This window comes from Mirounga leonina, unplaced genomic scaffold, assembly GCF_011800145.1.
Source record: "Mirounga leonina isolate KUSES-001 unplaced genomic scaffold, KU_Mleo_1.0 Mir_94, whole genome shotgun sequence".
Classification (NCBI taxonomy): Eukaryota; Metazoa; Chordata; class Mammalia; order Carnivora; family Phocidae; genus Mirounga; species Mirounga leonina.
The window spans coordinates 38435854-38450919 of NW_023270855.1; the positions used below are offsets into that span (position 1 = coordinate 38435854).

Consider the following 15066-nt stretch of genomic DNA (forward strand, 5'->3'; position numbering starts at 1 on the left):
CCCTTCCCTTCTGTCACAGTCTTTTAAAGTGTAGATTCAGGGGTGCCTGGGTGGCTCAGTTGGTTAAGTGTCCAACTCTTGACATCATCTCCAGTCTTGATGTCAGGATTGTGAATTGAAGCCTGTGTTGGGCTCCACACTGGGCATGGAGCCTACTTTAAAAAAATAATAATAAATAATAAAGAAAGCATAGAATTCAATAAATTCAGGGTTTTTGGCATATTCACAAAGTTGTGCAAGCATCACTAATACCTAATACCTAACTCCAGAATATTTTCATTACCCCAAAAAGAAAACCATACCCATTAACAGGTGCTCTCCATTTCCCCTCCTCCCTGCCTCTGACAACCACTAATCTATTTTCTTGTGGATTTGTCGTTCAGCACATTGCATATAAATGGAATCAAATACTATATGGCCTTAGGTGACTGGTTTCTTTCACTGAGCAGGTCTTCGAGGTTCATCCTTTTTGTAGCATGTATTAGTACTTCATTCCTTTCTATGACTGGATAATGTGCTATTATATGGCTGTACCACACTTTGTTTATCCATTTCCCAGTTGATGGGCATTTGGGTTCTTTCTACTTTTAGCTATAAAGGTGCTATAAATTTTGTGACTATGGCAAGGGTGCTGTTCATTGGATACAAGATTCTGTGTGTGTCCATCAGACCTAGCTTGTTAATTATGTTGCTAAAATCATTTATATCCTTACTGAATTATCTGTACAAACTATTTACCAAATGCGGTGTTTTAAAATCTCTCACTTAGATGATGGATTTGTCTGTTTCTTCTTAATAACTCTGTTCATCTTTTGCTTTATGTATTTTAAAACTCTGCAACTGGGAGCATACAAGTTTAAAATTGTTATATTGTCCTAGTAAATTGAGTTTTTTTTGCATTATGTAGTATCATTAGTAATATCTTTTGTTTGAAGTCTGTTTTATCTGATATTAATATAGTTCTATCAGCTTTTATTTTTGTATTTATCTAGTTTATTTTTTCCCATTCTTTTCTTTCAACCTTTTCATGCTAACGCATCCTTGCAAACAGCATATGCGTGAATTTCTATTAATATACAGGTGATAATCTTTTTACCTGGAATTTCATCTCTTTACAGTTTTAGTAATAACATTATGTTCGGATGTGTTCCCGTCATCTACATTTCCACTTTATCTCATTTTGTAATCTTTTCTCTTGTTTTTCTTTCTGCCTTCTTTTGGTTTCATTTTGTTATTCCCTCTTATTTTCTCTATAATTTGGGGGTTGTAAAATCTGTTGATACCTCTTGGTTCTTATTCAGGAAGCTTTAATGTGCATAATTAACTTACCAAAGTCAAAAGTTAATCAGCATCTTTAAACCTCCTTCTAAACAATACAAAGACCTTAGAATAATTCAACTCTGATCTATTTATGCTACTGATGTTTTGAATTTTAGTTCTGTCATGGCAGATTTTTTTTTTTTTTAATTTATTTTGGGGGCGCCTGGGTGGTACGGTCAGTTGAGCATCCGACTCTTGATTTTGGCTTGGATTGTGATCTCAGGGTCCCTGGATCAAGCCCTGCATGGGCTCTGTGCTCAGTGGGGAGTCTGCTTGAGGATTCTCTTTCCCTTTCTCCCTCTGCCCCTCCCCCTGCTTGCATTCTCTCTCTCTTTCTCTCTCTCTTAAATAAATGAATCTTTAAAAAAAAAAAAGATTTTATTTTTAAGTAATCTTTACACCCAACATGGGACCTGAATTCACAACCCCAAGATGAAGAGTCATACACTCCACTGACTGAGCCAGCCAGGCACACCTGTTGTGGCAGATTTTTAATCCCATAAAATAATGTTACTGTTTTATTTAAAAAAAAATTTTTTTTAATGTTACTGTTTTATAGATAGTATTTGTTTTTACTCACATTCTTTTTTTTTTTTTTTAGTTTATTTATTTAAAGTAATCTTTACACACAACATGGGGCTCAAACTCATGGCCCTGAGATCAAAAGTTGCATGCCGTTTTGACTGAGCCAGCCAGGTGTCCCTATTTTTTTTCTTTTATTGCCATCAAGAAGTCCTCTGTCAATATAATTTTAGTTCCTTTAAAGGTTAGCTATATTTTCTTTCTGGCTGTCTTTGGTGTCTTGTTGTCTCTTGTGTTCTACAGTTTCATGGTGATGTGTCTAGATATGAATATCTTTTTATTAGTATAGTCTGGGAATTATAGGGCTTTCTAAATCTTTGGATTGATGTTTTCCATCCTCCCTGAGAAGTTTGCAGCTGTTCTGTCTTTGCATGCTGCCCCTGCCGCACTCTCTCTCCTGCTAGAACTCTGGGTGTTCTGTTAGAGCCCTCTCACAATCTTTGTCTCTCCTAACCTTTCATATTCCCCTTTTTAGTGCCTGTGTTGCTTTTTAGGTAATTTCTTTAGTTCTTCCAGTTTTCTTTGAAATCTGCTCTTAAACCACGCTATTGAGTTTTTACATTTTAATATTTATTTCGTGTTTTGGAAGTAGTTCCTTTTTCAGGGTTTCCTGCAATTTGCTTGTATTTTTCAATCCCATTGTTCCTTTAAAAATGTTCAACATACTTATTTTTCATTCTGTGGCAGACAATTTCAATATCTGAAATACTTGCATGTCTGATTTTGCAGTTATTTCTGCTGGCTTTCTTCTGTGTTTCATGAATTTTAACCTTGAGCTCATATTTCTTGGAACTTGATCTCTAGAGATTGTTTGAGGCTTAGATTGAAGTTGGGTTCATTCAGGGTAGTGTGTTGCTTATCCCAGGCACCTGGCCTGTCTTTGTTAGGGCTAGCGTATGATGAAGAGTTCTCGGAGGAGATTCATCCCATGCCTCTCCTCTCCCTGCAGTGCTATGGTTTGAGATAAGCACAAGTTGAGCTGGGTGGAGGTTGAGGTGGGTAGTGTTGTTCCCGGGCATCACAGAAACTGAATTGTTTTTGAATTCCCACTTACATTGCAACTGTGGCCTTTGGAGTCCCAGCTTCTGGTGGGCCCTGCCCTTTATATCCTGTTCTTGCAGCCTCAGAGAACCTTGAAAGCTAAAGCTTAGGTTTATCTTGTCTTACAAAAGCCCTTGAGTGAATGTCAGCTTCAGTGTTCTGCATGGTCATCTGGGTTCCTGCTTTTACTCTAATCTTGCTCTTTTGAGCATTGCTTTCTCCTTATTGGCAGCACCTGGATGCATTTTGAAAGTTTTGTTTTTATTTATTTTAACATTGCTTCCAGCATTGCTTTTACTGAAAGTTTCAATTAGAGTTTATCCCTGTTATACTTTAGGAAAAGAAGTCTTTAAATAAAGTATTTAATACTAGCTAGCTATTTATTAGCTTAAAAATAGAAGTAATATTAGAACAATCAGTAGTTTCTATCCTTTACACTTAAAGCCCTTAAACTAGGTCTTATCTTTTAAATTGCGTGTCTTCATGTATGAGTAATTAGTGTTAATTTTTTTTAAAGATTTTAGTTACTTATTTGTCAGAGAGAGCGCACAAGCAGGGGGAGTGGCAGGTAGAGGGAGAAGCAGGCTCCCCACTGAGCAAGGAGCCCGATGGGGGACTCGATCCCAGGACCTTAGGATCATGATCTGAGCCAACGGCAGACGCTTAACTGACTGAGACACCAGGTGTCCCTATTAGTGTTAATTTAACAAATCATTTATCTTTTGCCTCAAATATTAAAGTAATGAGATAGTAGGGCATAAATAAATAAATTAATATGATTTCAAAATGCCTTTAAAACATATGCTTAGTTCTTCAGAAGAGGAATTGAGGCCCATGTGTCTTTTAATCATAAAGATTTCTAAATTTGGGGGCCCCTGGGTGGCCCAGTCGTTAAGCATCTGCCTTCAGCTCAGGTCATGATCCCAGGGTCCTGGGATTGAGCCCCGCATCGGGCTCCCTGCTTGGCAGGAAGCCTGCTTCTCCCTCTTCCACTCCCCCTGCTTGTGTTTCCTCTCTTGCTGTGTCTCGCTCTGTCAAATAAATAAATAAAATCTTAAAAAAAAAAAAAAAGGTTTCTAAATTTGTGGTAGGGGGTTCAACATTGTTTTAGAATGCTAGTCTCTGCTGGAGCAGAATACTTTAAAAGTCACTGATTCACAATAAAATACTAAAGTGATATTTTTTCTCTTGTCTTTGTTAATTTGTACAGCCAGATTCTCCTGAATATAAAGCTGCTTGCAAACTCTGGGATTTGTACCTTCGAACAAGAAATGAGTTTGTTCAAAAAGGAGAAGCAGATGATGAAGATGATGATGAAGATGGGCAAGACAATCAAGGCACAGTGACCGAAGGAGTAAGTGTGTAGCTGGGATGAGTAAGATGGACCATTGGGAGGTGGACAAGGCCCTCCTGCCTGTGATTTCTTCTGTGCTGTTATGGGAAGCTGGGCTTCCTGTGGAGTTGTGTTGGTAACTAGGAGGGTAAGGGGGCATACGACCAGAGAACCCCACTCCCAATTACAGGGGATCCTAGGACATCCTGGACAATGTTGCCATGAGTTGCTCTTACATTAATGTATATTTCCTGCTCAGTTTTAAGGAGAACCTTCATATTATCAAGGACTGCTCCAGTATTGCTGGATTGAGATATAAGAGTAGTCAGTGTGGGGCGCCTGGGTGGCTCAGTTGGCTGAGCGACTGCCTTCGGCTCGGGTCATGATCCTGGAGTCCCGGGATCGAGTCCCGCATCGGGCTCCCTGCTTGGCGGGGGATCTGCTTCTCCCTCTGACCCTCTTCCCTCTCGTGCTCTCTGTCTCTCATTCTCTCTCTCAAATAGATAAATAAAAATAGAATCTTTAAAAAAAAAAAAAAAGAGTAGTCAGTGTTATGATTAAATGTTGGAGAGTCATTGGAATCGCTTTAGGAATATTTTTTTGTAGATTATGCTGCTGCTGTTCCTAGAACATGCCAAATGAGCTCCTGCCTCTAGAATTTTGCAATTACTCTTCTTCTTAGAACGTGCTTCCTTTGGCTCTTTCTGTGACTGGCTCTTTTTCATGATTCTGATATCACTTAAAATAATGACAGCTAGGAGTGGACCTTCCTGACCACCTGTCTAAATTGTTTGCCCCGTACCCCTCCTTTCCCATCATCACATCACTCTGTTCTGTGGTCCTCAGTTTTTTGTTACTATATGTGAAATAACTTGTTTGTTTACATGTTTATTTTCTTTCTTCTTCCAAAGAGAATGATAGCTGCACCAAAAACACCACCTTATTCACCTATTCCTGGCATCTAAAACTGTGCCTGGTATGTAGGTACTGATAAATACTTGATGAATGAACACACATATTTAAAAAAGGAAGAAGGATAATAAAAGTAAGGACATCTCTCTTCTGTAGCTAAATAGTGAGACACCCAAAGCAGAGCATTCCCTTTTCTTCCCTAAGTTAACCTAAATAGACCCTCTCCTGAAACTTCAACACGGAAAAAAGAAGTGGTCGGTGAGTTTCTTAAAAATGTAAATGCTTCGGGGCACCTGGGTGGCTCAGTCAGTTAAGCATCCGACTCTTAGATTTGGCTCAGGTCGTGATAATGGAGCCCTGCATTGGTTCTGTGCTCAGTGTGGAGTCTGCTTAAGATTTTCGCTCTCCCTCTGCCTCCCCACCACTCACACACCCACGTGCACTCACTTTTTCTCTCGCTCCTAAAAAAAAAAAAAGTAACTACTTCTTGGAGTCTCAAAATGTAGTTCTTAGGTACCTTGTCAATTTCTTTCTAGCAGTTAAATGATTAGAATTAGGTAGAAGGCAATTAACCAGGGATTCCCTGGAATTTTACTCTCTGGTATTAATATAGGAACAGCAATTTACCCCATGCTTTCTTGGGCAGAATATTACCTACAGAGGGCTCAGTCTTATAGGCCTCCAGGGTTCTAGTCAAAAAATGAAACCGCCTGCATTTAGGACTTGCCTGTGTTTCTTTGGTAAGAAATTGGGAGGATCTTGCACCTTCATATTTATACCTCCCAGGGCTGCTTCTTGGCCCTCAGTTCTTGTGAAGGGAGAGGGAATTTTCAAGCTTCTCATTTTTAAATTCAGAATGATTTCCTTGGAGTTTTCCTAGTTGTGGAAATACCTTGTATGAATGCATTCACACACCATGTTCTAGGTCATCTGCAACACATGTTTCCAAAGTAGCTGGTTGGGTTGGGAGGAGAGGAATCTTGGGTGCAGAATATACTCTTCGCTTTTTGAAGCTAACTCTGTGGTACTGTGTTTTAGCCAGGAAGTAAATGACTGAAGCATGGATATTTTTAATCTACTTTCATCAGTGTTTTGTTGGTTCTCTAAGCTTATGTGGTTGGGGACTCTCAGCTAATCACATGGTTTATTTGTTAAGTATTTGTTATGTGTCTGTTACTGCCAGGTACTGTGCTAGGCTAAGAGATGTTAGTGCTCTCTCTGTGGAGTTAATGCTGGACCTTAAAATTGAGACTGTACCAAATAAAAAAGACCTGTTAGATGAGGACACAAATACCAGTGCTTTTATGATTTGAATGAGAAATACCACTAACCTTTCTTTTATATGCACAAAACATGGTTTGGACATGAAGTACATTTTCTAGAACTCTTTTTTTTTTTTAAGATTTATTTATTTATTTTAGAGAGAGAGAGTTAATGTGGCAGGGAGGGGCAGAGGGAGAGAGTCTCAAGCAGACTCCCCACTGAGCATGGAGTCCAACACGGGGCTCGATCTCACAAACCCCAAGATCATGACCGGAGTCAAGAGAGTTGGGTGTTTAAACAGTTGAGCCACCAGGTGCACCCTTTTTCTATAACTCTTAACTCAAACATGCCATTGCTCACTGTAGAAACCAGCTGCAGACTCAGACCCTTCCTGACCAAGTACTGTTTGGGGCATATACTTTCCCATGTTGAAATAGTGACGAAGGTAGGAGCAAGTCAGCCAGTCTGCAGGGCAGAAGTAATGTGCGTCATTTGATTTAATCTCCATTCACTTTTGAGATAGCTTGAATTCTGTCATTAGATCTGACGGAGTACCCCATGGGTAGAAGTGTGTATTTCCAGCTTTACATACATCCTTGTTCTAACAGAATATTAGGACTTCAGTAGATAGGAACAGCGATGTAGAGAGAGTCAGGTATCATGGGACATGTTTTCTCTGTCTCAGTTGCTCAGACCCTTAAAAGGTTTGTATTTCCATCATTTCATATATATGGCACTTGAATTTCACTGTTACAGTGTTTACTGTGGAATAGAGTTCAGTAAAAAGGCCTGATCCAAGGGATTTAGTTACTGAAGTAACATAAAGAGCCTCCTTAGTTTCACATATGCCATTCTGGGGATACAAGCCCCATCTCCAACATCAGAGTGTTTCTGTGGGATTCTTGAAACTTACACTCAATAAGTACTGTGTACAAGTTGCTTTTTTGAATTAACTTTAACATTTTAGCATGGATTTTTGGATTTCTCTCACAGTCCTTCTCTCTCCTTTCTCTTCTTCCTACTAACCTCCCCCCCCCAGTCTTCTCCCAGTTACTTGAAGGAGATCCTGGAGCAGCTTCTTGAAGCCGTAGTTGTAGCCACAAATCCATCAGGACGTCTCATTAGTGAACTTTTTCAGAAACTGCCTTCTAAAGTGGTAAGTGATGCAGTTAAAGACAGGTGAGTTAAAGTGTGTCTTTGCTTGGTTTGGTTTTTGTTTTTCGGTACTTTAGAAAATTTATTAGTTTTTAGTAAATAAGGTAAAGTTAGTGAAAGGCATCAGAGGCTGCCAAGTGATCCTCCTTGAGGCCCCAGCAGCAAGCCTAAAGGTTGTGGGTTTAAAACAAAATTGTTTTTGATTGGTTATTCTTACTGTTTATTTGGGTTTTTTATTGTAAAATATATGTAAGATTTACCAATTAACCATTTTAAGTGTACAGTTCAGTTGAGGTGTAAGTACATTCATATTGTATGTCCATCTCCTTAATTAAAAACTCTGTATCCATGGGCGCCTGGGTGGCTCAGTCGTTAAGCGTCTGCCTTCGGCTCAGGTCATGATCCTAGGGTCCTGGGATCGAGCCCTGCATTGGGCTCCCTGCTCAGCCAGGAGCCTGCTTCTCCCTCCCCCACTCCCCCTGCTTGTGTTCCCTCTCCCGCTGTCTCTCTCTGTCAAATAAATAAATAAAATCTTAAAAAAAAAAAACCCCTCTGTATCCGTTAAACAGTAACTCCTCATAAAATAAAATAAAATACAAACAAACAAAAAACAGTAACCCCCCACTCCCTCTCAGCCCCCAGCTCCTGGCAGCTACCATTCTGTGTTCTCTCTCTATAAATTTGACTATGCTAAGTACCTGATCATAAGAGGACTCATACAATATTTCTCCTTTTATATCTGGTTTATCTCATTTAGCATCATGTATTCAGGGTTCATCCAGGTTGTAGCGTGTGTCAGAATTTCCTTTTTAAAGCTAAATAATACTCCCATTGTGTGCATATACCACATTTTATTTGTCCATTCATCTGTTGATGGACATTGGGTTGTTTCCAAGATTGGTAATTCTTAAATAACAAAATAAGTACCTAAACTAAGCCTTTTATTTATAAAAGAGAAGAAACATTCTCTTTGCTCAGGAGACAGAATGAGAAGAAGATAAATGAGTTCTTCCTCTTTTAGTTCTGATCTCCTGGTGATGGAGAAGAGAGAGATCTAATAGTACTTATCTACCCCAAAGAGGAAGAGGTTTTCTAGACAAGTGAGACCCTTTGAAAGTGGTAGGGCCTCTCGTGGCTTCATAACTGAAAGGCAGTGAACATAGCTAAAGTTCCACGGTAGCACATGGAACTATAAAAATTTCCATGGCCTCAGCATTCTTGTATTTCTAGACAAGGATATACTTTTAGAAGTACTTCACTGTAGCACTTAACTCCATTGTGATCATTTACTTTTTATCTACCTCCCTCCATGTCCCTGAATTTAAGAATAAAGATTATGTCCGATTTTCTTTTGTGTCCTTGCCATGTAGTCGGAATCCAGCATGTCACTGGTGTGCAAGACCTGCATATTGACTGATGAGTGGCTGGCAGCTTTCCCCATCAGTCATGGACAAGACTGGTTGTTTAGAGATGTGTCTTTACTAGTTGTAGGACAGTTATCACATTAGAAGTAAAGCATAAGGGCACCTGGCTGGCTAAGTCGGTAGAACATGCAACTCTTGACCTTGGTGTCATGAGTTCAAGCCCCATGTTGGGTGTAGACTTTACTTTAAAAAGTTAAAAAAACAAAACAAAAAACAAGCCTATATGACCACTACTATTCTAAGTGTGGATCTGATTAGAAAAATACAGAGATGATATTGGTTATATGTTTTAAATTTTAAGAAACTTCAAAAAATTAAATATAGAATTACCATATGATCCAGCAATTCCACTTTGGGTATATACCCAAAGTTACTGTTCAGTGGGTCTGGAGATTCAGTTTGGGAAGATGAAAAGTTTGGAAGATGGATAATGACAATGGTTGCACAATAATGTGAATGTACTTAATGCCACTGAACCACACACTTACAGTGATTAAATGGTAAACCTTTTGTATATTTAACCACAATAAAAAAAACTATAAGAAAGGAATATAGTCTTTATTCACTTACTCTGCAGGAGATCATCACCATTGGTCAAGCCACCAAGGGAGACTTGAAGCAATAAAACATTAATATCCTGGGGCACCTGAATGGCTCAGTCAGTTAAGCATCCTGACTCTTGATCTCAGCTCAGGTCTTTATCTCAAGGTCATGAGTTCAAGCCCCGCATTGGGCTCCATGCTGGGTGTGGAACCTACTTTAAAAAAAAAAAAAAAAAAAAAAAAACAGAACAAAAAAACCACATTAATATCCTGTTCCCCCATTCCAGGAGGGCTTTCGGGAACACCATGTAGCAAAAATTGGTTGGAAAAAGTGGGTTCCCATCGGTCCTTCAGGGTGTGACAGTTTTGAAAGTCAACAAGGACTGAGACTGGGAGGGGAGGGCAGTTTTTACCTTTCCTTTATGAGCCCTTCCCAAGCTGGACTGGCTGAGTGGGAGAGGGGGATTGTGAATATGTAGACCCAACAGCTGGGATTACACTCCACCCCAGCCTGGGTGGCCTTGTTATAATTTGTCTTTTGAACTGTTTCTCAGAAGTAGAATTGGTAGAGAGAGAAAAGGGGTTCGATCCGAGCAAAGAAAAGAGTAGGGTTAAGAAAGTAAAGGTAAGCTGAGGAATCAGATGAGAGGAGGCATCCCTGAGATCATGCCTTCAGCCCAGTAACGGAGTGAAGGCTGTAGCCTCCTGCTTTTTGTTGTTGTTTGGGCTTCAAGGACTTGAACAGGTTGGAAGAGCTTGGAGAACCCACACCTCTCCCCCTTGAGTAGACCAACTTTTGATTTTTGGTCAGCTTCAATTGTTTTCTTCCAAGGAACCAAACCTGTAGAAATGACTTGGGGCAGTGAATGCACTGTGGCTTTGTTTTTTTGTTTTGTTTTGTTTTTAAAGATTTTATTTATTTGAAAGAGGACATGCTTTCAGGGGAGGGGCAAAGGTGAGGGAGAATCTCAGGCAGACTCCCTGCTGAGCACAGAGCACAGGCTCCATCTCACGATCCTGAGATCATGACCTGAGCTGAACTCAAGAGTCAGACACTTAACCAGCTGAGCCACCCAGACGTCCCTGCACTGTGGGCTTTGTGAAACTCTTCAAGAACATTCCTTTAACATACTTAACTTCTTTTCTTGTGATGAGATAATATTTGATAAGAAATCAGAAAGTGCTTATAATTTTATTTTATTTTTTTAAGATTTTATTTATTTTACAGAGAGAATGAGAGACAGAAACAGAGTATGAGCAGGGAGGAGGAGGCAGAGTGAAAGGGTGAAAGTGGAAGAAGTGAAAAAAGTGAAAGAAGCAGACTCCCCACCAAGCAGGAAGCCCAATGTAGGGCTTGACCTGAGCCAAAGGCGGACGCTTAACTGACTGAGCCATCCAGGAGCCCCTTTTACTTTGTTTCTTTAATGTAGTTCACTTGAACGTGTTTTAGTTTGCAAAAAATTAATTTGACCAAAGTAAGTAGAAGCATTAAGTTAAACATGAAGCTAACAAACTTGCAACCTGATGTAGTGTAGATCCTTAAGAATTTTATATGAGGGGTGCCTGGGTGGCACAGTCGGTTAACCATCCGACTCTTAGTTTTGGCTCAGGTCATGATCTCGGCGTTGTGAGATTGAGCTCTGTGTCAGGCCTCCACGGTCGTAAGTCTGTCTGAGATTCTTTCCCCCTCCCTTTTCCCCTGCCCCCATCCATTCGTGGGCACATGCGCTCTCTCTCTTTAAAATAAATAAATAAAATCTTAAAAAAATGATAATAGTAATAATTTTATATGAAATAGAATAATATTGTGTGATTTAGATTGCAAAATTAAAAGAGCTTATAAGAGCATTCAAAAACACTCTTCTCTTTCATTTCCAGGCATAAATATGTTAAATTTAAAATTTGTGATTCTGTGAATTTAAGAGTATTTCAAACATTAAATTATGGTGTATTAGTTGAATAATGGCAATTACCAAATGCTACCTGTAAACTTGTACAACATGCCCTTGTGTATTTCATGAAGCTTGTTAAAATTAAATTCTTTCTGCTTCAGCTGTAACAAAGAATATGCTGTACAGCTGTGTCTGTAGCCCTGCATCTGACAGAGCTGCTCAGTTGATTAACAGATTGTCAGCATGCTTCCTTGTTTTTTCATTACCTGGATACTTTCTCTTATTTAGCATGCCTGGGTTTTTGTCTTCCAGCAATATCCAGACTATTATGCAATAATTAAGGAGCCTATAGATCTCAAGACCATTGCCCAGAGGATACAGGTATGAAGATGACCATATGTAACCATATATGGTTTAGGGCAGATCAGCCTGAGGTCTTTTTTAGGGGCTTTTAGAAAACAGAACAGATGTCTTTGTAAGGGGTTATTAGCAATATAATAAACAGATCGGAGTGGTATAACTGATTATAGCTTTGGAGAAGGTAGCATAGTGTCCCTTTTGCATTTTATCTGTAGGGAGGAATGCAGAATTTTCGTTGGCATAGTAAATCTTGCTCTTAGGACAAAAATTAAAAAGCACTGGGCATAGACATTTCTGGTTGTGAAAGGCGCATTAGCAGTAAAGCTTTGTTGTTTATTCTTATCTGCTTCCAAATAGTTTTAGGATGTCTCAGAATAAATTACCTTCAGTATATGTTAGAGTGTAAGGTCAGTGAAAACAGCGACTTTGTTCTCTTCGAGTGCCTTCTTCCCTGTACCTCCAGCAATAGCAGCAGCTAACGCTCACCTGGCATTGCTAGGTGCCTGCTCTGTTCTAAGTGCTTTGTATGTATTAGCTAATTCTGACAGCCACTCCATGAGGTAGATACTGTTTATTCCTGTTTTACAGGTGAGAAAACTGAAGCACAGAGATGGTAAGTCACTGGCTCAAGTCATCAGCTAGTAAGGAGAAGAGTTGGGATTTGAATCTAGACATTCTGACTCCACAGTCTGTGCTCTTAACCTCTGCACTATTACTGCCTCTCCACAGAGTAGGTGCTCAATAGATGTTTATTGAGTGAATGAATAATGAAATTTAAAACATGATGATTAGAAGTTAAAGAAGGTGTAGGGAGAAAGAGCTAAATTTTACCAGAAATCCAGTTTTTAGAGTTGTACCGACATGGGTTATTTTCCTAGCTCTGCTCCTTACTAGCTATATCTCTTCGGTCAGGTGACTTGCCTGCTTCTTCTGCTGTATGCTGAGTGTAGTGTTAACCAGTTTGCAGACTTGGAGGGGGCACTGATAATGGATGTGAAGCATCTCATAGAGCACCTATGGGATGTGGCCTTGGTCAGTGTGAGTTAGTGATCCTCCCAGAGTAAGGGTTTGGGGCTCCCAGTAGATAAAATGAAAAGGAAAATTTAATGTGTCACATGGTCTCATTGAGAAATGAGACTGAAGGCACGTGGTTTGCCAGCAGGGAGAAACTTCCTTGGCTTTAAAATTCTAGGAGAGTAGTAAAGAGTAACAGTGTAGTAATTACTGGTACCATAATACTCTTTCACAGAATGTTAAAATACAGATTCTCTAATGTATCACCTGGTTTTTAAGGCAGATCCCTAGCCACTACTGGTAATGACTTAGTCTCCTAAAACTCCTGGGGTTCCTAACATCTACCTTGGGGGAAGATGTTTTTGTAATACTGAAATTCAAATCAGATCTTTAGACACCCCTACCCCAGCCCCAGCCTTCTCTCTGAGACCTCTCTCCTTGTCTTGTCTGTTCTTCCTTCCAAAAGCCCCATAGAAGCACCTCCTTTTGCCATCACCCTAAGCAAGATCTTGTCCTCTTATGTCCAAATTATTGTAATAGTCTTTACTACTTCTCTGATGAAAGGCTCTCTGGTCCTTTCTGCATGTTGCTTCCTGACCCTAGTTTTCTTCCTATTTTATTCTTCTTCTCTATTCCACAGCCCAGAGCCTTGTCACTTGTTTCTAGTGCCTCCACTAGCAAATCAGTTTTGTAGCAGTGCAATGGAAACCGGCTCTAATAACTCCAGTAGAAGGGGAATCCGTGAAAAGAGTACCAGATAGCTCATGGAATTGTTGGGAAGGCAAGCTGGAGAACTAGCCTTAGGGAAGTAGGCAGAACTCAGGGACATCATGACACGGCTGAGGTCATGCAGTCTCTTTGTGGTGCCATTGCTGTTCCCAGTGTCATTTGCCACTGTGGGCCCTGGACGCCCACTGCTCCCCTCTGCTTTATTGCCCTTTGCGGGAGGTAGGAATGCATTTTTTCTATTCCTTGCCCTCGCTTTAGTCTCTCAAGGCTCAAGCATGAATTATCTCCCCTTGCCCTGGCTGCCAGGCTGCTAGCAGTGCTATTATCCACTTTTACCCTCTGTTGTGGAAAGTAGGTTCCTCCCTACTACCTGTACTAGGATTTTTTCCAAATAAAGAGGGTGCTCAGGGGTGCCCTGGCTGACTCAGTCACTGGAACATGCAACTCTTGATCTTGGGGTTATGCGTTTGAGCCCTATGTTGGGTGTAGAGAGTACTTAAAATCTTTAAGAAAAAAGAAAGGTAAACAGAGAGTGCTCACATGTTGGGTATCCTCACTTGGCAAATCACCAGCTACTCTCCTTTGCCTGGCTGTCTGGATTTTGCCTCATTTGTCCTTACCTATACAGCCTGTGCTTAATGGTTCTACCTTCCCTAATCCTCCACTCCACTTAATTTGGTTTTCTCAGTCTCTCTAGAATGTGTCTGTTCATTTCTATGTCCTTCTCATTAATCATGTGTACCTTTTGCTTAGAGTGTCTTCCTCTTTCCTTTTCTTTGAAAATTGAAGGCAGTTCTAAGTCTCCGTGGATTATTTGGGATTGAGTGAGCCTTAAGATGTGACAGCTCTAACATGGAGCCTAGTACATAGTAGGTACTCAAAAAGTGCAGCCTCTGTACTAGACTATTTTATCTGAAGTGGGCTATAAAACTAGAGGAGTTTTACTTCACACCCTTAAGTCCACCTTAATGCATTAATATTCATGAAGTACTTAGAACAGTGCTTGGCACAAAGTAAGCACTGTGTGTTTGCTGAATTAAACAACTTTTACATTATTTAATCTTTTAAAAATTATAGATTTTTGTGAAACTGACATAGCTCTGGTGGTTACCTATCTCAAAAACTTGTGTGTAGATGGACAATTTTAGTAGTTTATAAAAGAGAAAATGACTTTATATATTGTTCACATGTGTATTTTCCAGTAAAGTCTTTGAATATGGTGAGAATTTAAAAATATGTGGAGTTCTTTTTTTTAAAGATCATGCTGATTAACTTTCAATTAAGAGGAACTGCTGTATTTTGTTTACTCTAGAATGGAAGCTACAAGAGTATTCATGCAATGGCCAAAGATATAGATCTCCTAGCAAAAAATGCCAAAACTTATAATGAGCCTGGTTCTCAAGTATTCAAGGTTAGTTTATCGCTGTTGTTGTTTTCGTTGGTTAGAGTAGATACCTTAATTTAGAGCCAGCAATTTTTATATAACAACTTTATTGAGA

General features: G+C 39.7%; 1 protein-coding gene across 10 annotated transcripts in view; it reads left to right on the top strand.

Annotated features, from left to right (window-relative positions):
* PBRM1 (polybromo 1) overlaps positions 1-15066 on the top strand; it is a 113410-nt gene that overhangs the window by 19314 nt on the left and 79030 nt on the right. For all 10 annotated transcript variants that reach the window (XM_034996792.1, XM_034996793.1, XM_034996794.1 and 7 more), the window contains 4 exons: positions 4154-4297; positions 7491-7607; positions 11777-11845; positions 14880-14978. In XM_034996792.1, the coding sequence (XP_034852683.1) occupies positions 4154-4297; positions 7491-7607; positions 11777-11845; positions 14880-14978 (429 nt within the window). The remainder of the gene's footprint in view (positions 1-4153; positions 4298-7490; positions 7608-11776; positions 11846-14879; positions 14979-15066) is intronic.